Source organism: Biomphalaria glabrata, chromosome 13 (assembly GCF_947242115.1).
Source record: "Biomphalaria glabrata chromosome 13, xgBioGlab47.1, whole genome shotgun sequence".
Lineage (NCBI taxonomy): Eukaryota > Metazoa > Mollusca > Gastropoda > Planorbidae > Biomphalaria > Biomphalaria glabrata.
In genome coordinates, this window is record NC_074723.1 from 11,101,309 (window position 1) to 11,128,917 (window position 27,609).

General features: G+C 34.6%; 1 protein-coding gene across 8 annotated transcripts in view; it reads left to right on the forward strand.

Moving 5' to 3' along the window:
- The window catches only part of LOC106067583 (rootletin-like), an 80,533-nt gene that overhangs the window by 24,300 nt on the left and 28,624 nt on the right, over positions 1-27,609 (forward strand). For 4 of the 8 annotated variants that reach the window (XM_056008194.1, XM_056008199.1, XM_056008201.1 and 1 more), the window contains 6 exons: positions 9,424-9,711; positions 20,118-20,309; positions 23,056-23,142; positions 26,090-26,181; positions 26,563-26,728; positions 27,123-27,335. In XM_056008194.1, coding sequence (XP_055864169.1) covers positions 9,424-9,711; positions 20,118-20,309; positions 23,056-23,142; positions 26,090-26,181; positions 26,563-26,728; positions 27,123-27,335 — 1,038 coding nt within the window. Of the gene's footprint in view, positions 1-1,709; positions 1,871-7,905; positions 8,230-9,423; positions 9,712-16,414; positions 16,968-19,752; positions 19,904-20,117; positions 20,310-23,055; positions 23,143-26,089; positions 26,182-26,562; positions 26,729-27,122; positions 27,336-27,609 lie in introns of those variants that run through there. The other 4 variants (XM_056008197.1, XM_056008196.1, XM_056008198.1 and 1 more) reach the window with 4 other exon arrangements.

Sequence of the window (27,609 nt, forward strand, 5' to 3'; positions counted from 1 at the left end):
GACCAATTATTCACAGTCGATGACAACACAGAAATCAGTTGTTGTTTTTTTAAATTCACAGTTAACTCTTTCTCTCCTAACTGACGATACCAACGTTGATTCCACCAGAATGTGATAAATAATCACGGATAGAAAGAGTTACTATGTCGGGAATTGTTCCCTTAAATAATTGTACACGTTCTGTCTCCCACACCCATTATTGGATCAAGCTGAAACTTTAAAAAATTATTTATTGTACCTAGCAAAACATGAATCAATAAAAAAAATTAACCAATTAGTCAATTAATTATTGGTAATTAGTTATTTTATTGGATATATTGATATCGAAAAAAGGAAATAGCTTATACATTTTTGAGTGACATAGTTGTAAGTGCGGAGTTCTTCCCCTTGGATAAGCTTTGTTTTTATTTTTAAAGATTTTTTTTTAATATTTTGCATTCGAACCTCAGCGAATATTAGTACATACATTACCATAAATCACTCGGACAGGCATTTATTGCCGACATTTGTATCACTCAGTATTTCAAAACCTTTTTTTAAACCTAATTCTTCTTCCAAACCGTCCCCGCCTATTCTTTTTTTGCCAGAAAAAAAAGTATATAAAATTGTAATGAAAGTCCTACAGGTATAGACTTGAAAACGGTGCGCAAAATGTTTATGAACATCTATTTATCTATATACTAGGTTTATCTACTAGTTGCCCATTTGTTTTTAAATAAACTTTAGGTCATAGAGTGAAAGTCTACTATTTTTTTCCATATTGAAATATTTGTGTGCTTCAAACGGAAGAAGAATTCATCTTGTGGTCTCATGTTTGTGGCCTTATAATGAAACACTCTTGTTCGATGTACTATAATGAGATAAATTAACTAACATTAAATATTATCGTATAATAATGTCACTCGAGACATGCTCATAATTTTGGAAAGACTATCTTCAGTTCGGGCTATTAAACGTATCAATTAGCCGACCGTTGTTCTATGGTTATTGGTTTCTTTTCTTTGTCCTAGTTCCTTGTCTTCCAATATTTCTTAGGTCATGTGACACGATTCGTTTGTTCTTGAGCTCATTGATTGATAGTTAATACACCACACGGTGTAAAAAATTGATTTCTCTGTATGTACACTATACGGAGGTCTTAAGTAGGTAAATGTGTGCCGACAATGTGCTGTCATTTAAAAACGCGCCCGACAAGCCGAGACTTGTACAATTAAAACTGCGGTCTAAGCAAAGCGGGTATTTACTCCGGGCCTGTGCTATCGAACTATCGAATGCCGTGTCACTCGAGATTGGATTGGATCAAACTTATTGTGACGGTAGCCAAATGATATAACGCGCGAGAGAAAAGAGGACCAAATTAGGCGAGTTTGGCTCTAGCTCGACTCATGGAACGCTAGTTCCTCTCGCTCAGTCTTTCGCGTCTAGTTGACAAGAGCAAGGGGAAGCGACTCGTGTGTTTGTTGATAGATTGTTTTTTCTTTTGCTTCCCCCTGGTTCTTTTCCTTTTCTTTTATAATGGCGTAATTAATACAGGAAAGTATATTTGTTGTGGAAGCTTTCGATTAGGACTGAAAGAATGTAACTGCCCCGGTGGTCTTTAAATCGATGAAAGATAGCACTCTTCCTTAGTATCAATCATTTCGCTGTTTCTTTAAGATTATTTCGAAAAGTCTGCCGCAGTTTCAAGGGTTTAATCGCCGGCCGGCAGTGATTTGAATCGGCTGAACGTTCTAGTGCCAAGCAATACGAAGAAATCATATACCGCAATAAACGTGATTCTGTTACTACACCTGAGTCCTGTGCTTGGAAACTTGTTGACACTGGCACAATGTCATACGACAGGGACCACCATCTAGAGCGGGTCATTCAGGCAAGTATTATAAAGCGTTTCCTTTACCTAGTGTGCTTGTTATGTCCCTTTGATCGTAGATAATCTCCCGTCTTATAACTGTCACACTAAAACATGCCCACACAACGTATTGTTCTGGGTCTATCAAGCTTCTAATATCCAGGGTATTCTACGTATAGATCTACGCAGTATGTTATTATGCCTATGCCTGTTCTTGGTGCTATATTCTCTTGGTTCATATCTTAGAAGTCGTTCAACAAACTGTCCAGGTTTTTTTTCCCCTTTGTCTTGGCTATCATGATTACAAACATCGAATGTAGATCTACATAGTATATTTTGTTGAAATACTACTGACTTTTCTGAATGACTTCAGTACTTTCTATAAAGGGCTGCAAGGGCTTTTAAATATTGGGAACTGCAAAACTTTCAACGCAGATTAAATCAGGTACTACTATGTATAAGTATGTTGGGCCTCAGCAAGACACTAAGACGTGGCCGCGATCACTCTTGTTCCTAGCTTTGAGGGCAGTTATATTATATCTATTTTTTGTATAAACGCGTTATTTTTCTTTTGTTTTTACAAGTTTGGGACATTCCATCGGCAATGAAGATTATTGTGACGTCTTGCGTCCTACGGTCCTATGACGTCAAAGACAGCTCAAACTCGGGATAATCGTGATGAATCAAAACTCTAAATTCACAATTGTTCAATTCCTCCATTTTCTAATTTTAATTCTTGTTTGCAACATTTGTTGTCAATGTGATGTTAGACTATAAAGGTCTACCAGAATTTGACTCAAGTTACCGAAAAACTGAATAGGCCTACTCATAGGGCCTATCTTCCGAACGATAATGAACTAAATAATTTTTCCAGCTAGAAACTTGGTTGATTCTGGAAATTTCTCACAATGCCGGCGTCACTTTTTTTCCACAGATGACTAAAAAACAAATATTTATATAAATGGGAAGGGGGATCCCGCTGCAGTAGGATACAAGGATTATATAATCTTAATATATGACTAACAGAACTAAACCATTTTTTTAATGATGAAACATGTGAAACATATTTAGAAAATTTTAATTTCTAGCAAAAACTGAAAAACCTATTTGGCCTATCTATTTATCAAATCTCTGGCAATTGTTGACGTTCTCTTGAGATGTCTTTTGTTTGCCCGGTGTTAAAAGGCGAAAGTACTTCACTATGCATAACCAAATTGTATTTTGTAATAATTTTGTATTAAGCAATACTACATCTATATAGAAATACATCTTAGTGAATCAACAACAAATTAAAAAATATTAATTTATTATAAGATCTTTGTTTAAAAGCTTATTAATTAATATTATATTAAAAGTAATAAAAGAAAATGTCGAAATCATACATCATTAGTATTTAATAATAATGAATAATACTAATCCATAATAGTAGGCCTTAGTGAATCAACAACAAATTAAAAAATATTAATTTATTATAAGATCTTTGTTTAAAAGCTTATTAATTAATATTATATTAAAAGTAATAAAAGAAAATGTCGAAATCATACATCATTAGTATTTAATAATAATGAATAATACTAATCAAATATGATATTTAATAAAAATTTTGATCCAGAAGCCGTGACAATGTCTTCCATTTCACGTTTTACATGATCACGCAAACTCAGATACGACCTGCATATTTTTCCACATCGGATGCAGACAAACACGTTGTCCGTCGGAGTTCTATTTAAGTTTTCCATACATCTTCTGCATCTTCGGCAAGGGCTTTTCTAACGGCCTTAAATGTGTGCCTCGCGGCCTTCATCTGCTGGCAGCTACTTTCCTCTATGATTTTTCCTCTAATAAAATACTCAGAAAGACACAAATATAAAAGCACATTCCTCGTTCCATATGCTAGGACAAATTTGTACAAATACCCCTTCTTCACTAGTGCTATTAGAGCATGAGTCAGCCAGGAAAAACCAGTGACTTGGCAGAATTTTAAGTTCATTGGTTAACATGCATGACTAGATGCATGACGCGTAATAAATAAATAAATATGTATATAACAGGCCTACTATTATGGATTGTTATTTTTTCTTTTATTTAAAATGAAAAAAAAAAAGGATTATACGTAGTATAATTGTATCAGTTAGCCCGGAATAGTTTGGACCAGTCATGTAATTAAATTTGTAATAGATCTAGACCAACAACGATAAATCTATCTGTATGATTAGAAATATTTTTACCAATTGTTTTTGTCTAGCGCTATTTTCATATTTTTGGCTTTCTCACTACGCTATAATCCTAGCACTTATCTGGACCAGTTGGGAAAAGGGAAATGGTGGAGGGGAGAACGACCAGCATTCGAACTCGTGGCTCATGCTTCCTCAAGCCAACATACTAACCACTCTGCTAGTGAGGTGCTTATGACTATTGAAGGCTGTAAAGTTATATATTGTTTGTTTCAAACTTATTGTAAAGCGGCGACTTATAAAAGGGGACTAATTCAGATACCAAACAAAATAATTTATTACCAATAGTTAAATAACTATTTTTTTTATTGATTGTTGTGTTGTCAGGTAAAAGAAATAATTGTGCAAAATTTCAGCTTGATCCGAGATTGGGTGTCGAGAGAAATAACGTGGACAAACTTATGGCCAGACAGATAGAGTGAGTTGATATAAGCTTTGTAAAAAGGAAGAAAAATCATGAGCATTTAAAACAAGTAAGAGTACTACATTTTGCTAATAAACACAATCACAATTCTACATTACTCTGTAGTGTCTCATGGTCAACAATTCAATGTTATTTTTATCAGTAACGAAAGTGCGATAAAAGAAAAGTTTGTTGAAATTTAATAAATAAATAAATATTACTTTCTATAGCTCTATATAATAGTCGGTATAAACGAACAGTTTACTTGTATATTGTCTGCTGAATGTAATGTACTACTTCTGAATTATCTACTAGATGGAGGTTCTCAAAAACAGCGTGCTAACATATTTTGTTCGATTAAAGTGCTAAAAGCACTTTGTCTTTGTTCAGTTGTTCTCAAATACAAATGAATGAATGTGATTATTATAAAGCCAATAACATGTCATCAATTGCTCAGTAGTCTCTACCTCCATAATCTCGCTATAAACTGTAATGATTGGAAAAGGTAGTGAGATGGAAATCTTGTAGGATAGTATTGAGATTTGACCTAAAATTGTCAATTCCGGAACGAGGTTGCTTCTGTTCTTAATTTCACATTGCATCTCTCTTTCTCTTACATTTCTCTTACATTGAAACCTAAGCAGTTGAGATCTGTTCTAATTGAATAGAGACACATGCCATGTGTCTTTCTGTTCGTTATTGCCTTGAAAACTTTTTTTTTAAAGACTATGGCCTAAAGATTTTGATCATTTTAGAATAATTATAGCCCATTGTTTAATCTATCCAAGCAGATGTTTCCAAACTCAATATTATAATTTAACGTATTCTAAATTTGGAGTAAACGCAAACGGATAATTATATGTTTTTGTTTGATGTTTTAATAACTGGATTTCTCGTCTAATACAATAAAAACATTGAACATGGTTGTCGTCCTTAATAATTCCTTATTATATTTTCTGCTGAGGTAATCACAACCAACTCTTTTTACATATAATTGCATTTAGTCGATATCTTATAGGAAAAACATTTATAATGTAATGTGTTTGTTTTTAAATAGAACCGTCAGGCATAACGCTTTAAGGGCTAAGTGTCAAAAACACTTTTATAATTCTTTGCTACATCATTGTGTAGTGGCAAGAGTGGAAAGATAAATGTAGGGCCAACTTACGCAAATAGAGTTTTTACGTGTGAATGCTCTAAATGTCTTTTAAGCGCAGTCTGCGAATTCAAAGGCCTGCAGAAATGTAGACCATTATTTCCCGTTTAATCAAAGGATGAATGACTTATTTTCTCAAGAAATCGCATTAACAAACGTTTGCTTGATTGCAAATCAATCAATATGAATTTAGAGAACTTAATTCACTTCTTATGTTATGCACTGCATAATAGAGACCCCTAAGTGTTCAGAGTATTGGTCTTTCATATTGTAACTTTGTTTTCATTGTTTGTCTCGTGTAGGGAAATTTATTTTAACACGTAGAAAACAAAACTATTGAACTATCATACAATTTATTTTTGGAGCTAAAAAGGACATGATCAAAATATGCAGCCTTTGGGGGACCATCAGTCAACTTGTTTTGCTCATTAAGTGATAAACATCTACAACAGTGTTTCTCAAACTTTTACCAGTGGACCCCCCCCCCCCGCACACACCAAAATGAAAACAAAATGCGTTCGCGCTCCAATTAGCCATCCTAGGACTTGAAGGAGCGATGTAAGCTCCAACAGTAGGGTGTGGAAGGATTTTTTAAAAAAGTAATGAGAAAATAAAAAAGAAGCTTTAAGATATAAAAAATATAGCACAATTTTCTTGTTTTAGTGAACAAAAAAAATTGTGTGTGTACCGTTACAAACCGTACCAGAAAAAAAGTTATTTTTTTTAAAATAGTATTGAAGATTTAAAAGGTTCTCTCTAGACCAGCAAAGGGGGTGTGGGAAATGCTGAAAGTTACTTTGACTCTAAGCGTTTCCCTAAAATTCTTGAATTCTGTCTCTTGACATCTGCAATGCTCTTTTTCTCAAAGTAAAAAGAGTTAAAGTTAAAGTCAAAATGGGTATGGTGAGCCGATATAGAAGAATTTTCTTGCAATCAGAGCTCACTATTCATCATAGTAAAAAAAAAGTCACAGTTTCAATTAAGTCTAATATAGACAGAGGCATTACTGGCCAATATTATTATGCAAGGGACATTCGAGGTAATATAGCTCACGTCCGTCCGTAAGCGGAGACTATTTGAAATGTCTTCCACAAAACATTTTATTACCTGCATACCTTTAAAGCTAAAGCATAAATTTCATTTCTTTCTTCTTTTTTATGAAAGTTAAAAGATAGCAAGTAACGTCTGTATTTTATAAAACATAAAACATCCCCATATTGATAAAAAAAAAATCAAACAAAGCATTAGGGTTTATTAAAAGAAATTTCTATAAATCAAATAAGAACATGAAACTAAAATAATAATAATATGCATCCTCTGTTTGGGATAACATTAAGAAACTGGAACAGACACAAATTAGAGCATTGAGATTCATAACAAACGAATATTCACATTTGACCAGAGTAAGTTCAGAGTAACACCTTTAGTAAAATCACTAAATCTAGAAAGCCTTCAGGATTGAAGACTTAAGTAAAAGTGAAGTAGCAATTATACATAAAACACTGAACCATGATCTTCAAATACAAAAACAAAATCTAATAAAAATACTCAAAAAGACACAAAGATAAAGGCACCTTCCTCGTTCCATATGCTAGGACAAATTTGTACAAATTCTCCTTCTTCCCTAGTGCTATTAGAGCTTGGAATGGGTTGCCTGAACTAGCCAGGAAAACCAGTGACTTGGCAGAGTTTAGGTTATTGGTTAATATGCATGACTACATGCATAACGCGTAGGACGTAATCATCTTCTTTTTTGAAGTAAAGGCTGTATCATATGAGATGAGAAACAAAGATAAGATCTAAATTGTCTTGAAAATATTTTTTTTCTGTTACTGTTACAGTGTTTACGTTTAATTTTAGCCTATGATTTTAAATATTGCGTTTGGGATTAATAAAATTTGAGTAAACCTACTAATAACACGTATTCAGGCATACAGGAGACTTCCTTCGCATTTTTTCCTCTTCGCTACTTCAGTTTCTATGTCAATGAGTTTGACACATTTTCTACCTCTCCTTTCTTGACGTACCAAATAAATGATCCCTAAAGGAAAGTAAAGGGGAAGTAATGTTATCCATCACTAGCGTACACTTCCGCTTTCTCTTTTAAATAAAGAGGAAGAGAAATTTCATGACTTACAAGTTAAATACATATATTTCGTCTAGATCTACATTACTAGATCTAGTGTAGATTTTATCTTATACATAGTTTCAGTATAATATTTTAAAAATTAAATGAAGAGATCTAGTGGTTAAATAAAATCTGTAGAAAATCAGAAATATGGATAGATATTTTGGTGCGTTCAGAGAATCTCCTCCTGAGAGAGATAATTATGCAAATGATAAGTCAGGGGTGCGTCGTAACTTGGAAAAGATGTTTAACTTCGAGCTTCATCAAAGAAATGATGACTTGGACTTAATAGATCTAGATCTATCACTTGAAAAAGATAGAAGATCTAGTGATGGAAACTTTAATTCTAAATTTGGCGAGGATCGTGTAGTCAGTGTTGAAGATGATGAAATTGAAAGTAGATTAAGATCCAGAATGTACGACTCATACCAAAGCTTTGGTGAAAAATATTCTTCATGGGTGGGTGCTTTTATAGATCTATATACTAGGCTCTAGCTTTAAACATGAGTAGATGTAAGTGTATATTATGGCTTATGGATGTATTATGTAAATATATTATTTCTTTAAACTAGTTTCTGTCTAGATCATCTAGATTTGTAATTGTTGATTTAGATATATTGCCATCATATAAAATCTATATTTACATTATATAATCTTCTTATCTTTTACATTTATAAAAAAAACACATATTATATCTTCTAGTTATTTTTTTGGCTTCTTAACTATAATTTAATACAATGCTGAGCCCTTTTATAATAAATTATAACAAAACTCGAAAAAGATGTTGAGCAAGTATGCACTAATTTATATATTGATGGCTATAGATATGTATATATACATATTATAAGCTTCCCATTAAATTCCAATGTACAAGTTACATTACTTAATCATTTTTGGCATAAATATTTAAGTAGTAGGAAGTGAGGTGCTGAGATAAAGCACTTTACCCTAGCTACTGAATTAGCGTCTTTAGTTTTGAACTGTAATTAAGGCTGGGATTTATAATCTGAGAACAAAGGGTAAAGAATAATATCCATGCTGTGATGCACTAAATACTCCTTCTTCCCTAGTGCTATTAGAGCATGGAATGGGTTGCCTGAGCTAGCCAGGAAAACCAGTGACTTGGCTGAATTTAAGTCATTGGTTAATATGCATGACTAAATGCATGACGCGTAGGACGTAATCATCTTCTTTTTTGAAGTAACATCTGTATTGTATAAGATAAGATAAGATAAATGACAAATTACAATAATTTTTCTTCACATTAATGGATCCCTTTAAATAGAAATAGGGTGTTGTGGCTGAATACCCAAATTAACCACCTAACTCCCAAACTAAAGACAGAGGGTATAGTGTATATATGTATCTGGTTTGAATCTAGGTAGTAAAGCAGTTGATATTTTGCTGGCATTAATATTACTATTAATTTTTTTTAAGGTTTCTATTTCTGCTGCCACAATACATTCATAAAATGCTCACACTCACAGACATATATATATTTAAGAAAAAAAATAAAAAAGGAAGTTAATAATTATTATATACCCACATTTTCATTAATTGCAATGTTGGTCCTTTTCTTTGGAATAATTACAATTGATAATAGCAGAAAAATTTTAATTATTATGATTATTTCTATTTTTTTTTTTACCTCAGAGACTGGAAGACTCAATATTGAGAGATTCGGAAGATTATACTTTGAAAGGCTCTGACGGGAATCCTGAAAAGATTCCAGCAAGGATCCGTGATATAATCACTCAGAATTTGTCTACCAAAGAACTGAGTGGGCCGTTGCCTACTATGGCATCCAGCGTCAGTGTGTCATCACTGCAGGAAGAGAATCGACTGCTGTCTCATGAACTGAATCGCTTGGAGGACCTACTCTCAGCCTCAAGGGCAGAGAGGGATGAGCTTGGTATCAAGTATAATGCTCTAAGTGAAAGGGTAAGTAACATCCAACATAAATTTATCAGTTAAAAAGAGGACAGTTATAAACTAAGTTTAATTTTTTTTTTGTTTCAAAAGAAAAATGCCTTTAGATCAACATACAATTTTACTACTTTTACTCTTTTACTACTACTCTGGATTATAAGATAAATGTAACATGTATGCAAGAAAAAATTCTGAAAACTTTTTAATGTCTAATAGTATATGTCTAAAATGGTGTATTGGAATCTGTTCTGGGAAATCTCAAGTTTGAATGTTTGTAAAATGTTTTACATATTTCAAATACTTCCGTATTTCTATAAATTTGTTCCTTCAGATTTTAAGATAATTACATCCCCAGGACAATGTGGGATGGCAAGGTTCGAATACAGGACCATCAAGAATATCGATTGACAGTCCAGAGTGCATACCATATGACCACTCAGCCATCCTCCTGAGTCCACCCAACTCTAATGCATACCTGACAAACGTTGGGGAAGTAAAGGCGGTTGGGCATTGTGCTGACCACATGATACCGTCATTTACTATTAGCCATAGAAACAAAGAGGGGTTGCAGTTGCTGAGTGGTTAAGCACTTGTTTACTGAACCTGGGGTTCTGGTTTCGAATCTTGGTGAAGACTGGGATTTTGAATTTCGGGATTTTATGGTGCACCCAACCCTAATAGGTACCTGACTTTAGTTGGGGAAAGTAAAGTCAGTTGGTCATTGTGCTGGCCACATGACACTCTGCCCGTTAACTGTTGGCAAAAAGAAACAAATGACCTCAACTTCATCTGCCCTATAAATCGCAAGGTATGAAAGGGAGCTTTACTTTTTTTTACTTTCTAGAACTAATATACTTTACAGCATCTGCCTCCATAGATTGTAAAGTCTGATTTTATTTATTTTATTTTTTTTTTTTGCTTATAAAGTGTTTATATGATGGGTTTGATATAAATGTAAAAGGAAAAAAAATCATTATAATGTGTGCTATAAAATTACTCAACTTTCAATTCATTTTTCATTAAAAAATGCTCTTAAAAACTTTTAGAATTGACTTCTTCAAAGTTTTGATTTTTTAAAATTATAATATAGTGCTGATTTCTTTCTTATATATCCAAGATTTTGACTTAGATTGTCTAAGACACTTTTATAGGAAATTTGAGAACATTACTGAAGTCATTGTCCTGTTATAGTAACTTGATATCACTTAGTGAGCAGAAGGTGACAGTGGTTTATGGTTTTCACCTGTCTACCCTATTGAAATTAAAGGAAGTTTTACTTAATTTGATCCTTATACCTAGTTGTAGTTTTATAAGAAAATTGAGTTGTATGATGGCACAATAGATTGTCATTAATAGTTGTACAGTCAGTGAACATTTCTGTGATGGTGCAGCAAGGTAATAGTACACATGCATGGTATGTTTCTAACATTTTTGTGGAAAATTTGCACCAGTTGTCTTTTTTTAAATATAGACTTATTTTTCTTGTTCATTAAAAATATTTTCAAAATTTAAAAAAATCTTTCTCCTTGACAAGTTTTTAACTAAGAAAAAAAACGTATCATGAATCTCTGAAACTTTTCATGAATCTCTGAAACATTTCATGAATCTCTGAAAATTTCATGAATCTCTGAAACTTTTCATGAATCTCTGTCTTCCTCTTTTTTATTTTGATTGTTGTGAAAGAAAAAGAAATGATGATGAAATAGTTTGCTTCAATTTTCTTTTCTCTTCAATGCTATGCCACTTAATTCAGTGGACTAAGTCACTTACTTTTTGAAAATCTTTTCTAATTACCTAGAGTGTCACAGACTCTCATTTTAATTTGTACTTAAGCATACACTCACATAAACAGATTCTGGTGGATAGTTATGTTATAGACGTTATATAAAGTGTTCAAATATAAACTTGATCATTTCTATATAAACCAAAGCGTGTTTATTGCATACGTTTATTTTTTGTTCATTCATGAATTCAATTTAAAGAACTTGTCTGCTGAACAGAAAGAAAAAAATTACCTGCAATCAAAGCTATATTTAGTTTTCATAAAAATAATTACAAGTTTTTTAAAGAAACAAAATCATAAATCACTTATTCAGTTCAGTTATCATTAAAGTTTTCCTTTTTTTTTTTTGCCATTCTCTTTGCCTAATTATCTACCTAGAGACACAGTGGGTGAGTGGTAAAGTGCTTAGCTTCCAAACCGGGAGTCCAAGGTTTGAATCCTGGTGAATCCAAGACTTGGATTTTTAATTTGGGGTATTTAGGGCACCTCTGAGTCCACCCAGCTCTCATGGGCTCCTGGCATTAGTTGGGTAAAAGTAAACGTAGTTGGTCATTGGGCCACAGAAATGAATGACCTATACATCATCTGCCCTATATATCACAAGGTCTGAAAGGGGCACTTAACTACCTACCCACCAACTTGCATGCATATTAGCTACTTAGTGGTCTGTCTGACTAAATTGTATTCCAATGCAGGTACACAAAATAACAACAAAATACCTGTATTATTATCAACATACCTACCAAGAGTTGCGTATCATTAGCATTGCTCTTTACGTGAATGAGATTTAACACGGACTTGGCCAGCAACAATGGGCCAATCATTTTATTATCAATCTGTAACTTCAACCCTTCTAGGTGGCCAAATGTCACGTACTGTTAACTAAATACTGAATCTAGCAACCCCTGGTTTGTGGTAGATAATCTCTTCCGGGCTACGTCCTATCAGGTTTTCTAGTGGTTTGGATTTACTGAGAATTTAGTTTTTGCGTCATTGCTTGTATCCGATGTTGTATTGTTGTTTAAGGTCGTCCAGTCGTCTCGGAGTTGTTTAGCTTTCAAGCCTGTTAGAAAGTTGGTCTTTATACACCTCAAAACCGCTAGAGGTTATGCTTACAAAAATCTACGATATGCTGTTATTGAGTTTTAGACCAGAGGTTTTCATCTTGTGAAACTACCTGGAAGGCTTGGAAGCATTGGCTTAAAATTTAAGCAGTTATGTTGTGTCTGTTCTATTCATTTGAATGTTTCTGTTGTGTTTTTATTTGAAAAAAGAGTCCTAGTAATCGCAACGAATTTTCATAAGGATAAATAAAGTAGCCTTAGTCTTAACAATTTTACTTGCTCGGATAGAGACGTGAACCAGCAGAACATCGCATTTCATTGGATCCGTTTTCAAACAATTGTTACAATCAATCGTTTTTTTTGTCAGTTTAAAAAAACAAACATCACTAGGTAAAGCGTTAAAGTACTATTCTATTATCACTGCTACGATCCTAACTCCTAACTTACGGCGGTATTCATGTGTTTAATGTATATGAACACATAATATCCTAATGTATGCTTTGGAAGCTAAAGAAATGTGGTAAAACAAATATCATAAAGTCAATAACTATAAATATAAAGTATAAGGCTGACAATGTTTTCATGACTATCTCATGTAGAGGCCTGGACAGCTGTGTCAGCCACATGAGGTGGGTGGGCTGATCACACTGTAAATTAAAGGACACTCAGTTATTGTTCTATTAACTGTAAGTGCCTGGCACTAATTAGAAATTAAAACACATGTTAGCTTGACGAGGTAATAATGACTGTGCCAATCATGTATTAAGTGGCACTTTTCCAAAAAGAATTTCCCTATGTATTGGGGGAGGTTTTGAACAGAGAAGTAGATCCAGAACATTGACATGTCGGCACTCATTTGCGAGACACCTGACGACGTCTGGTCGCATTACCCACAATCCCCTTCGCGACCATTTGTTATACGCTTCATTGAGGCCATTGTGATATAAAAGCCAGTTTGCTTTAATCTGGATACATTAAACTAGATCTTTTATATACTGAGACAAATAGTGCTTGAATCTAGAACAAGCACAATTGATTTTTTTTCCTGCTATGAACACATTATATGAAAAAATTTAGTCATGTGACTTACCACACTTCGCAAAGACAGTTTAAACCAAAATACAAAAGGTTTTAGCGTTCTTCATATTATGGGGCTACTTCTGCCAATTACAAATACTTTTACTTTCCTGCTGGGTACATATTTTTTAACTCTCCCCCCCCCCCCCCATGTGTTTGGCCTACACTCGACCACGAAGTTCCACTGAACTCGCCCCAACACCTGGTTCATTGGTTCATCCGAATCGGTTGTGTAAGTACATTGCAATGTGTACAAGTAATTCCAAAGGTCAAACGTATCACTTCTCTGTATGTGTCACAAGACAAAACTAGTTTGATTGGACAGAAGTGAAAGGTCACACTCTACTTTGTTTTTAAGAATATCGATGATCTCAGCGTGAGTAAAAACAAAAAAGTTCAAATTAAAGACGCTTATGGCCTCTTGTTCTTTTCTTTCTTATTTTCTTCCGAATACCACGTCAAACATGTCTGAGTATAACTTCACCTTTTCTTTCACCAACACACATACACATAGCTTTTGTTTTTGTTGTTCTTCAATAAGCATTGTTGGTTATTTCTTGCATGTCCTTGAACTAAGCCATAGGTTCATCGTTGAGTACCAGGGGCGGACTGGTTGTTACAATCGGCCCGGGCATTTCTATACAGTTCGGCCCACAAACTCTATATCATATGATGGACATCCAATTCTATATCTACCTGTCCTCAAAATCATTCTGTTAAGTTTGATAAAGTATCGATAACTGAACGCATGCAAACAATGAAACTGTATCCTTATAAGAAATATAGGTCTTATGTTACTTTTTAATCGCTGAGTGTAGGTTATAAAAGGGTGAAGCCTACTAGTAACACTGTCTACGAATATAGGCTATTACATTATTTCGGAAAATGTGTTAGATTAAATTAGCATTACACTGTAGAGTCTGTAAAAGATTTTTTTTTTAAACACGAAGCTCAGAGAGAATATAAAACCTTTGACAAGTAAATACATTCTATAGTAACATTCATGAAGCCCTTTAGGTGGCCCTACCGGCCCATTTGGGTACCGGACCACCGGGCATTTGCCCGAATGCCCTTATAGCCAATCCGCCCATGTTGAGTACCCTCAGGAAATTTGGCTGCCAACTCTCAGAAATGATATTACAGTCTATACATTGTGGAAGATTGTGTTGTAATATCTTCCAGAAACATCTTCAAAGTGAACGTGAAGGAAAAGCACAGATGAAGTCAATTTAAAGGTGTGGCTAAATATGTAGGTCATTTGTGGGACTACTTTACATCGTCTGATTCTGCATTATCTGAACTTGAAGATTTTTATTTGTTGTTCCATTCGTGCTATTAGCTCACACATTCGTCCTAGCCAAAAAGTGGTCAGAAGGTTAGAAGTTGTCTTAAGTTCAAGGTGAAATTTCCCACATAGTAGTGCGATTGTTTGGCTAAGTCGATAGAACATCGTGGCCATTTAAAAAAAAAAAATTTCAGTCCCAAACTCTGTTTAGTTTACTTGATTATTTGAACATGAAAGAATTAATGATTTATATATTTATTAAATATTTAATAGACTTATTAACTTCGAAGATTCAAAATCATTTTCAGCACACTAACTGGCATGTCTTCAAGATCTGTGAAACTCTTGCCGAGTTGTTGTTTTTTTCCCCATTCTAATTTGATTTGATTTCTTTTATTAACTCTGTAACAACCAATAAATGCGAATGTTTTTGATTTTCTTTTCACTGTTTAGATTTTTTCTCTTGAGAGATACATTTTGATGACATTGACATATGATTTTAAATATTGTCAAGTAATGAACAGTGTGACTTCAGTGACGAGAAACCGAAAGCTGCTTATCGGCTAATCACCAATATTGTAGGACTTGTAGATCGAACAAAAGTGGGTAGAGTGTTCAATGTCTTGCTGTTCGTGTCCTGGTTAATGATCCTTGACTTCTCCTGGAGACGCGATCTAGCATTGTTATGCTGGCCGATTCATAACTAATAGACGGGGGGAGAGGGAACTCTCGAGATAACAAAAGACGTTCTAGGGGTCAAACTTACTGTAAACATATTATGTTTGAACCTTTGTTTTTTTTTTTTCGGAAAATAACAATAGATTTTTGTTTGTTTCTTTCTTTGTTAGGCCTCTATCTTTCTATTGCAATCTATGATTTTGTGCTGAGATGAATATCTGTTTGATTATGCTAATTCTGCCTAGCTTGTATTGTTCCTGACATTGTAGTAGTGCTATTTTAAATTCGAAGTTCATTCAGATTCTTAACAATCTTTAAATTTACAGCATTGTCAATGGTTTCAATAGAGTGCTTTCACTAAGGCATAGTCTGAATTCAGTCAGTCACATACTGATTTCACTAAGTCATATACTTAATTCACTAAGTCTAATGATGATTTCACTAAATTCTAATTAATACCGTAACCCTACTTCCAAATGTTTTACACTCTTAACACATTAGATTAACAATGATGAGGGTTAGTATGGGGTGTGCAGGGAGCTCTTCCTTTAGATAATTTTCAACGGATCCGTATCAACGAAATTGGTGTCATTACTCATTCATATGTTGAGCTGATGGTGCCAAGTTTTGAGGCATGCTGTAACGTTGCAAGACCCACTGCGTGCCTTACAAGCCGTAACGCTTTGTTCACGGTGCGGAACAGCATGCAGTGTTTCCTCGAGCTCCGAGTTCCTATTGTCTCGCGTCTAGGTCGGCGATCTGTGAAGTTTTTGGAATATATATATGTGCCAACACAGCAGAAGGCGAGTTCCGGAGCTGTTGAAAGGAAGTCTTGATGGAGTTACCTCTTGTTTCGTTTGACTTTGTTATCGTTTGGTAATTCGTTGACTTTTGAGAGATTCATTACTTCCGGAGTTGATTCCTACTTTTGCATGTAGCTGTTCCCCACAACTGTGTTATTCACAATATGGAGAGTTTCTGCTAACCTAACATCGTCCTGTTTCATCCATTGGCCTGGCTCAGTGTTTTTCTACAACTTATGTTAAAACATGAACTAGTAAGAAGATAGTGTTGTGAGCTGGTAGAGTTGCAGATTATAGTAAAGCCATAGTGACATTGTGCCGCATCGATGTTGTAGTGGTCCATATTAGAAGTAAACACAATGAACCAGGAGAGTAAAGGCACTCAACCTGAACGGGGGACAAGGGAAAGGGAGACGCTGAGTGATGAGGAGGAACGTTTCTTACTGAGTGACCAGTGGTACTCTCTGGACGTTGAGGAGAGCGAGGACAGTGGTCCTCAGTCTCCCGAAGCAAACGGCAGCAGACGAGCGAATGTCGTGCCCAGGAGAGAAGGATTTGTACATCAGAGAGTCATGGAGGCGAGTTTCTCAATTTATTAACTTGAATGCATTGAAATCTTATTTTAACAAACTGTATTGGGCCGCTTGGTGGCCATGAATACATCAAATAGAATGAGCTTGTTTCTACGTCATTTTATCCATTGTGTCCTGAAATTACTCAGAAATCTTCCTTGCCCAGAGGGCAGATTGACTTTCTTTTGACCTTTGGACATGAAAAAAATATCACCACATAGACTTATGATAAATTCATATTATGGTTGAAAAGCATTCGCTTTAACACTCAGCGTTCTGGCGTCCTGTTCGTGACAGTTTCGCAGAGTATGCTATAAAGAAGCAGTTCACTTGTAATGTAATCCACATTCGAATTAAATCCTTGTCACTGTTTTGGAAGATATGTCTCGTAGCTATTGTTGACATTTTAATGAAATCTTTAAAAAAAAAAACAGCAAAGAAGTTGTTCTACTGCGTGCACATATGTATATTTGTGAGTGTATAGCAAATCACCTCTGATTACATCTGTGTCAAGGGAAGTGTGTGAATACAAAAATGGGAATTGAACAGCAGACACTTGACTTGTATGTAGAGAGTCAAGTGTATGCATTAGTCCGTTAACCGAGGTTTTTGGTTTTGAATTAAATAGGAAATTGACTTATTAACTTCGATGTCATTGGAGGTTCAAAATCATTTTAAGCACACTAACTGGCATGTCTTCAATGTCTGTGAAACTCTTGCTTATTTTTTTTTCTTCTCATTTGATTGTCTTTATTACAAACATATATATGGTATAAAACTAAACTGCAAGGGCTCCTCAGATATAGATCTTCTTGTTGCGAAATTCAAAGGGCAACCTTTCATTTGTTCGGTCCATCGTATTCCAAAACCCAATTCCGGCCTGCTTAACTCTTTCTCTCCTAACTGACGATACCAACGTTGATTCCATCAGAATGTGGTAAATAATTACGGAGAGAAAGAGTTAAGGGAGATCATATAAGATCGAAATGGAACTATGATGCACTTCGATTGTATGTGTGTAGTGGTGCTCTGTTACTATAGTTTCTCCCCACCATGAGATATACATGAAAGAAATATACCAGTGTTTTATTCAGTGACGTCAGAAATGGCTTAAAGAAAAAAAAATGTGGGGTTGAGGGGGAAGAAGAAAAACAAAAGATGGCTTCCAAAAACAATGTCCTTTAAGAATCTTAAATTACAAAAGCCTCTTAACCCATGTTCATGTAAGATAGGTATAACAACAAAGAGTTGATCTACCTCTTTCTCTAAATGTTTGGATACATATAGTTATTTATTTGGAAGAAATGTCACTCCTGTCTCTGTCTTGTAGGGAGTATCTTTTCGTTGATCTGGTTTGTAGTTGATCGGAATGATAGTTCCGTGTCTCTGAGCAATTATTGGCTTTAGAAAGAGACCACCGGTCTTTAAGTTTGTCACGCACCTGACTGCCAAATATTAAATGAGGCCTCTGTCACTAGTTGAGGTGCTGTGTCAACAGTAAGTGTTCATCGGTTTTTATCATTTCCCATTGTTCTAATCTCTCTCTCTCTCTCTCTCTCTCTCTCTCTTATTCTTAATTCTTTCACTTCTCATCTTGTTTGATTTTCTCTTACACTTTCCTTTGTTTTTCTATCTTTCCTCTTTTGTTACAAATTCGCCCTCCCTTTCCTCCCTTTATCTATTTCACTCTATCCATATATATCGTTGTTATTTTTTTTTTCCTCCCTTGAAGATTCCTGAGTTTGAATAGGTCTTCCCCTGACCAGTAAACATATGTCATTTCTCCACTATTGTGTCTTCGGGCACTCCTACCATTGAAAGAAGTCCGCTACCGGAAAATTAGCAAGTGAAAAGAGCTTCGAGTGTCTTTGTTTCCAGAGGCAACTGTGATCCCCGAAATGTCTCCATTCAAACTCTGGCCGTTAGATACCATTTAGCCATTCTAGATAATCGGCTATTGATCCGCCGGAATTCAACAGCAGAGTCCAAACCAAAGTTTCTTTCTAGTATTTGACTTCAAATTAAATATTTTTTTGGTCAATATATAGCATGACGGGTAGGACAGATCAGTACGCGGTAAATAAATATTGAAATAATATTGATTTTTAGGAGGTGAAAAACTATTGGGCTGCCCGCTAGACCCAGTTCTTGGTGTGCTCAAAGTTTACACACACGCACAAAGAGAGAGAGAGAGAGACCAAATTCTAAAAAGACGTTTGAGTCCTACTTTCGAATTCAGAAGCAAATTTCCAGGTTAAAAAATAAAATACATAAAATGTGCATGTTGCCCATGATCAAAGCCCATCCAGTAGCGTTCTCCGTTTTGTTTTGTTTATTAAAATCTCTCGCCTCATTTTCTTAATTGCGTACTTTTATCTTTGTGAGAAGTATAAGACTGTGTTTTGTAGGCCTGGCTGACTTGTTCATATATATTTATGAAAACGTTGAGGGAGGTTGGTAATAATTGTCACTATTTAGCGGACTATGATACTATCACAATGAAACAAAATGACCACTATGATTTTCGACTTTCCCAATTCTCCAATGGCAGGTTGCGTTAGCTGACCAATCGTTAATGGCGACCCTGTTTCCCTTGACCCTATCTGTCACTTCCTTAACACTTTCACCTGGGCTTATCGGTTGATGCCGTAACTGGGTATGAATGGAGCCGTCAGCTTTTGTATGTAGGCCTATATACGTATGTATGTGTGAAATGTGTTCGCGCGGGGTCTAATCAGTTGGCAAGTTGGGTTCTGGTTGACAGAGTTGTTCGCTCTAGCCCTGTCAGAAGGTTTAGCCTGACTGAATTACCTACCCATAGATTTTTTTCCCGCCCTTCGTTTGGTCTCCTGTAGATCCTTGTGTGATCTAGGATTTTTTTTTTCATTTATGGTTTCAAAACAAGACTGGATAACATATCGTCTGCTGATTTAGCGGTAAAGGTAAAACTAGATCTATAATTGGTGGAACAATTGAAGTTTTTGTGTTGATATATTTGCAGCCTGTTTCATGATACTGTATTCAACTAGTCTACTGATAGTGCTGGCAGCACTGAGTACATAGATCTATATATACTTGTAGTATTTAATTTAGTCATTACCAAACGACTTTTTTTTTGGTTCAAATGTTTGAAACGCTTATCCCCTCCCCCCTCAGCTGGAGCAGTCACTAAAGAGTGATTCAGGACTTGATACCTCCAGTGACATGGCCTCCAGGACTGTGATGCAGCAGAACATTGACCTGAGGAGAAAACTGGAAGAGGAACATTCCAGCTACAAGAGAAAGCTGCAGGCATACCAGGATGGTCAGCAGAGACAAGCCCAGTTGGTGCAAAAGCTGCAAGCAAAGGTAAATTGTTTTTCTTATTATGTCTAATTCATCACTTAAAAGCCACATAAAAGTGTGCAGGCAGCTAAAGAACCTAAACCAGATCAAAACGTCAGCCATTTAATTATAACTTAGTTCACATAGTAATTGTATAAACTAATACCAGTAGGCTGAGACATGTAAATCAGATCATTGTGGTGAAGACAGTTTGCATTGTATTCATGCAAAATGAAGTTTTGTGAGCCTGACAGAGGTAATCACTGCTGGATTTAAGACATGACCATTGTTTCATGTTTGATGTGAAATTTTAACTGGATTTTTAAATCGCTTCTTAAAGTTGTGCTATTTAGTGTCATGAATAGATCTTTTGCAGAGAATGTTTTGTTTGAATATGGTCATGTCAAGCTGTTTGGTTTTACAGTCTTGCAAACTCTGAGACTGAATAGAACATGTTTTGCTGTGGATGATTTGTTTCATATTTAGTCTAGAATATTAGTCACACAAATAGTTGGCCTTTTATTTTGAACCACTTGACCTTCACATTGAACAACTTGACCTTTACATTGCACCACTTGACCTCTACAATGACTTGCTTTGACCTTTATAATGAACAACCTGACCTTTACAATGAATCCCTCAAGCTCTTAAAAAAAGCACTTGAATTCATAATGAACCATTTTACCTTCATAATGAACTGCTTGACCTTTATAATTTGAACCAGGTGACCTTTGCAATTAATCACTTGGCTTTACAATGATTCACTCAACCTCTATAAAGAACCACTTGACCTTTAAAATGAACTGTTTGACCTTCATAAAGAATCACTTACCGTTACAATGACCCACTTGACCTTTACAATATGAACTACATGAACTTTACAATATGAACCACTTAACCTCTACAATGAACCGCAGTCTCAACAAGATATTTCCATTTCTTTTAAAATGCTGAATCAACAAGTGTCTTTTGCTGCACAGAAAAAGCTTCTCATGTTGAATTCACTATAATGATCCTACACACTATTTGTTAGTTCAGGACCTCATTAATCATACTGTAATGAACAACAGAATCCTGTTTGTTTCCATTGATTGTATTGCTGGCTTTGTCTAAGCAATCATCAATATTTGATTCTTGGCCTAATGTTTATTAAAACATCTTTTAAGAAAACAATAGATTGAGACAAGTAATTTCACGCATAGTTTTTTGTCTTTAATTTTTTTAAAGTTTTCGTTTCACTTTGTGTATCTGGTAACAAATACACTGTGGTTAGCACAAAGACCAGCAAAATTTAATGTTCATAATTGTTTACCATAAAAAGATTTAGGGTTGATTAACTTAGAGAAGACATAAATTAGCAATTGAATAAGAAAATAAAAAAGACCAAATTCAGACTAGAATTGAGACTTGGCATCATTGTGGATCAGACACATGTATGTTAGCCCCCATGTATATTGGTTCCCTGTGTATGTTAGTTCCTTGTTTATGTTAATTCCCTGTCTGTTAGTTCTCTGTGTATGTTAATTCTCCATGTATATATCTCCCGGTGTATTCTGTTAGCTCTCATGTATGTTAGATCCTTGTGAATGCTAGCTACCTGTATATTTTGTTAGCTACCTGTCTATTTTGTTTGCTTCCATATATACTAGCTCCCTGTGTATGTTAGCTCCCTGTGTATGTTAGCTCCCTGTGTATTTTGTTAGCTCCTTGTGTATGTTAGCTCCCTGTGTATGTTATTGTCTATGTATGTTAGCTCCCTGTGTATGTTAGCTCCCTTTGTATGTTAGCTCCCTATGTATTTTGTTAGCTCCCTGTGTATGTTAGCTCCCTGTGTATTTTGTTAGCTCCTTGTGTATGTTAGCTCCCTGTGTATGTTAGCTCCCTGTGTATTTTGTTAGCTCCTTGTGTATTTTGTTAGTTACATATATATACTAGCTCCCTGTGTATGTTAGCTCCTTGTGTATTTTGTTAGTTACCTATATATACTAGCTCCCTGTGTATGTTAGCTCCTTGTGTATTTTGTTAGTTACCTATATATACTAGCTCCCTGTGTATTTTGTTAGTTGCCTATATATACTAGCTCCCTGTGTATGTTAGCTCCCTGTGTATTTTGTTAGCTCCCTGTGTATTTTGTTAGCTCCTTGTGTATTTTGTTAGTTACCTATATATACTAGCTCCCTGTGTATGTTAGCTCCCTGTGTATGTTAGCTCCCTGTGTATTTTGTTAGCTCCTTGTGTATTTTGTTAGTTACCTATATATACTAGCTCCCTGTGTATGTTAGCTCCTTGTGTATTTTGTTAGTTACCTGTGAATGTTAGCTCCCTGTGTATTTTGTTAGCTCCCTTTGTATGTTAGCTCCCTGTGTATTTTGTTACCTCCCTTTGTATGTTAGCTCCCTATGTATTTTGTTAGCTCCCTGTGTATTTTGTTAGCTCCTTGTGTATGTTATTGTCTATGTATGTTAGCTCCCTGTGTATGTTAGCTCCCTGTGTATTTTGTTAGCTCCTTGTGTATGTTATTGTCTATGTATGTTAGCTCCCTGTGTATGTTAGCTCCCTGTGTATGTTAGCTTCATATGTATGTTAGCTCCCTGTGTATTTTGTTAGCTCCCATGTATGTTAGCTCCCCTGTGTTTGTGATCTCTCTCTGTATACCATATGTTATTTCCCTATGTATGTTAGCTCCCTGTCTATTTTGTTAGCTTCCTGTATTTTATTCTAGTTTCCATGTATGCTAGTATTCTCAGAATCATTTCTTTATAACTTTCAGCTGTTACAGTACAAGAAGAAATGTCAAGACCTTGAGGAGTCTGTCCACAAGAAAGATGTTGAGATCAACAGAGTCTACACCAGCAAGGTATCTTTATTTTTACTTAGTAGTCAAATGATTTAATGAGAAAGTTGTTTTGAGTGTAACAAATTGTTCACATTTTCTTGGTTGTTATCAGGTCTATCTATCACCTCCTTAGAACCTAGGAATACAAACTAATCAGATCAGGTTTTAAAACTTGAGCCTCAAAGTTTCAGGTTCCCTTACCCCCTTTCATATCCATTTATTAATATAATTATTTCTGAATAATATCTTGACACATATTTTGATTGCTAAAACAAATCCACTACTTTTTTTTTTATTTTCCTTTTGCCGAGTCTTTTTTTGTCAACTGACATATAGTTCAAGAAAAAATAAATTAGAAAACGTTGATGAATCATTAATCTATTGTGTTTTTTTTCCCTACATTTTTGGATGTTCCTTCAAAATTAAAGTTAACTACATCTTAGCTCAAACCACCCATAGGACAGCAGGGGCTTGCAGCGGGCAGGGTTCGAAATTGGGCATATTAAAATGACTGTCCAGAGCGTATACCTCATGACCAGGCAGCAATGTGTACTTCGTTTACTGCTGCCACTAAATACACTTCCATCCCTCATGCGTCAAAGTTGTCAGTAGCAATTACATTTTTAATTTTTTGTTACTTCTACCTTGAGCAGTCTATAAATGTGATCTGAAATCACTATACTGTTTAAAAATAAAGATTAATATAATTCTTTTAAAATTCTTTTTCTCATCTTGAAAAATAAATTAAGGTAATAGAATTCACAATACTATCAAATATATTAATCTTAGCAATTCTTTTAACAAGTTATTGATTAGTATTGCCTGTGTACATATTGTTACATGGCCACATAACATTTCCACTGATGCTTAGGCGTTGTTTAAGGATAAACTAAATTAATTGAATTTTTTTTCCCACTTTTTTTTTCAATAGTTTTTTTTATATTGCTGTAATTGTCTTAGATAAAAAATAATGCAAAGAAATATTTTCAATTAATTGTTGGTAGGGGATTTTTAACAGTTGAGAAGCTCTGCTTTTTTTTTTCATTATAAGCAAATCAGAACTGCCATCAAATTAATTGCCTGCGATACAAATTAGAAGTAGAGAGATTATATGCCAAGTGAACTGAACATGCCCATTGATTGGGATTGAGCTTATTTTATCTTGTGTCAGTCTGCCCCTGAAACTTAAAAGCTGCTATTCTTCCTTCACAATCCCAGATCTGAACCACTCTTACCTGAAGTGTAATTTATTGCAATACTTGGAATAGGGCTACTTCAGGCAATCTGGATATGCTCTCTCAAATTACATGTTATATATCTTTTGTCTAACCATAAACCATACTTTATTATTCATTCCTTTTGAATAAGATGTTCTCTAGTTTTACATTGTATTTGTGTACCTCCTTTTTGTTTTGGTTATGCACTTTATTGCTCAAATTGCTGGGAAAAAGAAATGTTTTAAAAAAAAAGGTTATAATTAATATTTTTGTTTTAAAAAGGCGGGGCTGTGTCCTCTAAAACTTGATTGGGGAGGACTGTTTTCTGTGGTACTGTAAGGTAAGGTGGAGGACTGTCCTCTGAGATAGTCTTCTAAGACTGAGTTCTGGGGAGGGGGGGAGCTGTTTTCTCTGAAGCTGAGTGGGGAGATTATCCTCTGAGTCTGGGTAGGGGGACTGTATCCTCTGAGACTGGCATGGGTGGTGTTGTGTTCTCTTGAGACTAGGAGGGGAGGGGGCTGTGTCCTATAAGACTCACATGAAATATATGGCATTGATAATAAGTGTTGATAAGTTTTGGAAACTATTTTCCATATAAAGTAGCACTCCCAAGCAGCACTGTGAATTATGTAAAGTACTTACCTATGTATCTTTTGTCTATCTGAGACTCGTGGAGTTTGTGTTTAAGTATACAGGTATAAGATCATTTGTCACAGGGGCTGAAACCAAGGATCATAGAGTACTGTAGAGTGTTTTTGAATGGATCAGAGCATGTCATTTATCATGCAAACTGCTGACAACAGATCTATACAATATTCCATATGGCTTGCTTAAAGTTTATGAGCTGATAACATTATATCCTATCTTGAAGCACAAACAGTCTTTATGATATAGATAGCTAGTAATACGTGGCTGCTTGTTTGATTTAAGCACGCTTCTATGACCATTTGTTTGATTTACCTAGTTTATGTGGCCACTTGTTTTGATAAACTGAAGTGTATGTTTTTAAACAAATCTTTAAAATACATACACCAATGATAATGTTACAGAAAGAAAAGGTTTTGTTTATAAAATCTTTAAATTATTACCTTATGGAAATCATTAAAAAAAACTTTTTCTGCTGTTACCTCTTGTTTGTTTGTTTTATCTATGCAACAATTTAATTATGTTTCTTCCTTCTATTCTTTTTGACTTTCCTTGGAAAAATTGATTGGGGTTTGCTCCCCCTGTAACAGTTTCTGTAGCCTGTATTTTCTCCAACCCATTTTTACAAAGAGCATTCAGTCTCAGCTATTTAGAATCATTTACATTATCAAAATTTATCCAAATATTAAAGCTGTATTTGAAACTGAACTGTATAAAAAAAAGTAAAGGGAGTTGACAGAAATTGCTTTACAAATTGAAATCTGACCCATTTAGTTTTTCATATACATTGGATAATCACAAGCTTGGGAATAAAAAAAAAAAGAATAATAATTACTGAGTTTATACTAACAGGATAACAAATAATACAAGCTTTTTTTAATGATTTTTTTTTTACTTATTCTTTTTGCTTAAAACTTTAAAACTTAAATCAGGAAAATAAACAATTTCAACTTTTAAAAAATATTTTTTAAAAGCTGACCACAGCAAACATTTTTGCTTGTTTTTTTATGTTGTTGTTGTTACCTATTTGGCTTTTGAAATTGTTTGGTTAAGCTTTTATTTGCCTCCATTGTATTAGTAGTTTCTATTTTATATTTTGTTTGTAGAACTCAACTGAAAGTAGATACAAGCTGATTGAGTCAGAGGCAGCAGATAATATTGACTCAGTTCTCATCCAGTTAGAGGAGGAGAGACAGAGGTAGTAGTTCTGCCTGTATTTGTGTACTAGGGATGTAGACTTTGTACCACAAGCTACTTACTTCTTTATACAGAAAATAGGATTTCAGTTTTTATTTATAAATATACGACTTGTAATGTTAATCTTATAATTCTGCTATAAAATATCCAACCAATATAATTAATTTTCTTTAAATATCATAACTCTTTGCTTTGTAGAAAAGATTCTAAAGAATGTTCTAAAAAAAAATAAAAAATATCTATATCTATAAATAGTTAGCTATTAATAAAAGTTATTTGATGTTGATAGAAATATATCATATGGTCTTTAGGTATGCATTAGTACAGCTATTAATGTTTATTTGCTATGAGTTCATACATAACCTTATATCATACAACGTAGGTGTAATGGACTGGAGCATGTGAACACCATGCTAAGAGAACAGCTTGACCAGGCCACTGCTACCAACCAACAACTGACCCTGGACATTCACAAGCTGACCCAAGACTGGCAAACTGCAAGGGAAGAGCTGGAGGCTAAGGAAATGGAATGGAGATCAGAGGAAAAGGTCAGAGTTCATGATTTCTTACTGTACAATTCTTATCAAACATGTCTTCAATGCTTTAGAGAGAAAACTACAAGATTTTTTTGAACTTAATGGAAGTTGACTTTGAAGTGAATATGATTCAGGTTTTGTGCTTAACTTATTAAATTATTGTTTTTTTCTAAGGATTTAGAGGAATTCATTTCAGTTGATTTTATTGTTATCCATATATAAGATGTTATTATTATTGCTATCCATATACTACATCATTCTCCTTCACTTATTGTTATCCATATGTAAGATAAATAGATATAGACATATAATCAGTAAGGTTCATTATTATTATTATAGCACAGTTAGACTACATTTAAATTCAATTCACAATGTCATTTTTTTGTACATTCCTACAACATTGTAGAACTTCAATGAGTACTTTAACTCTGAACACTCTCGTCTCCTGTCACTCTGGAGAGCTGTGGTGGCCTTCCGACGTCAGTTTGGAGAAATGAAGATTGCTACTGAGCGTGACCTTGCTGGGGTTAAGGGTGAAGTCCAAAAGGCTGCACGCACCATGCATTCAGCTTGTCTTAACGTGAGTGCCCACTTGAGAACTGGTGATGCCCATTGTCAGGTAGGTCATTGCTTTTGACTTTTAACAAAAAAAATTATATTATATTTAATATTTGTATAATAATATAAGAAATAGTTAATAGCTCTTTTATTATGACTACATTTTTAGGCTTTTTTTCCCCTTAAATCCAGAGCAAGTGTCAAGAATTGCTTGATAAACATTTAGAGTTTTGAGGAGTTCTTCCATAGCTGTGATTTAATCATGTATTTGTTGAAGCCTTTCTAAATCAACCCACACTTTGATAGTGACTTTTTTTTTTGGTCCTTTGAAGTTT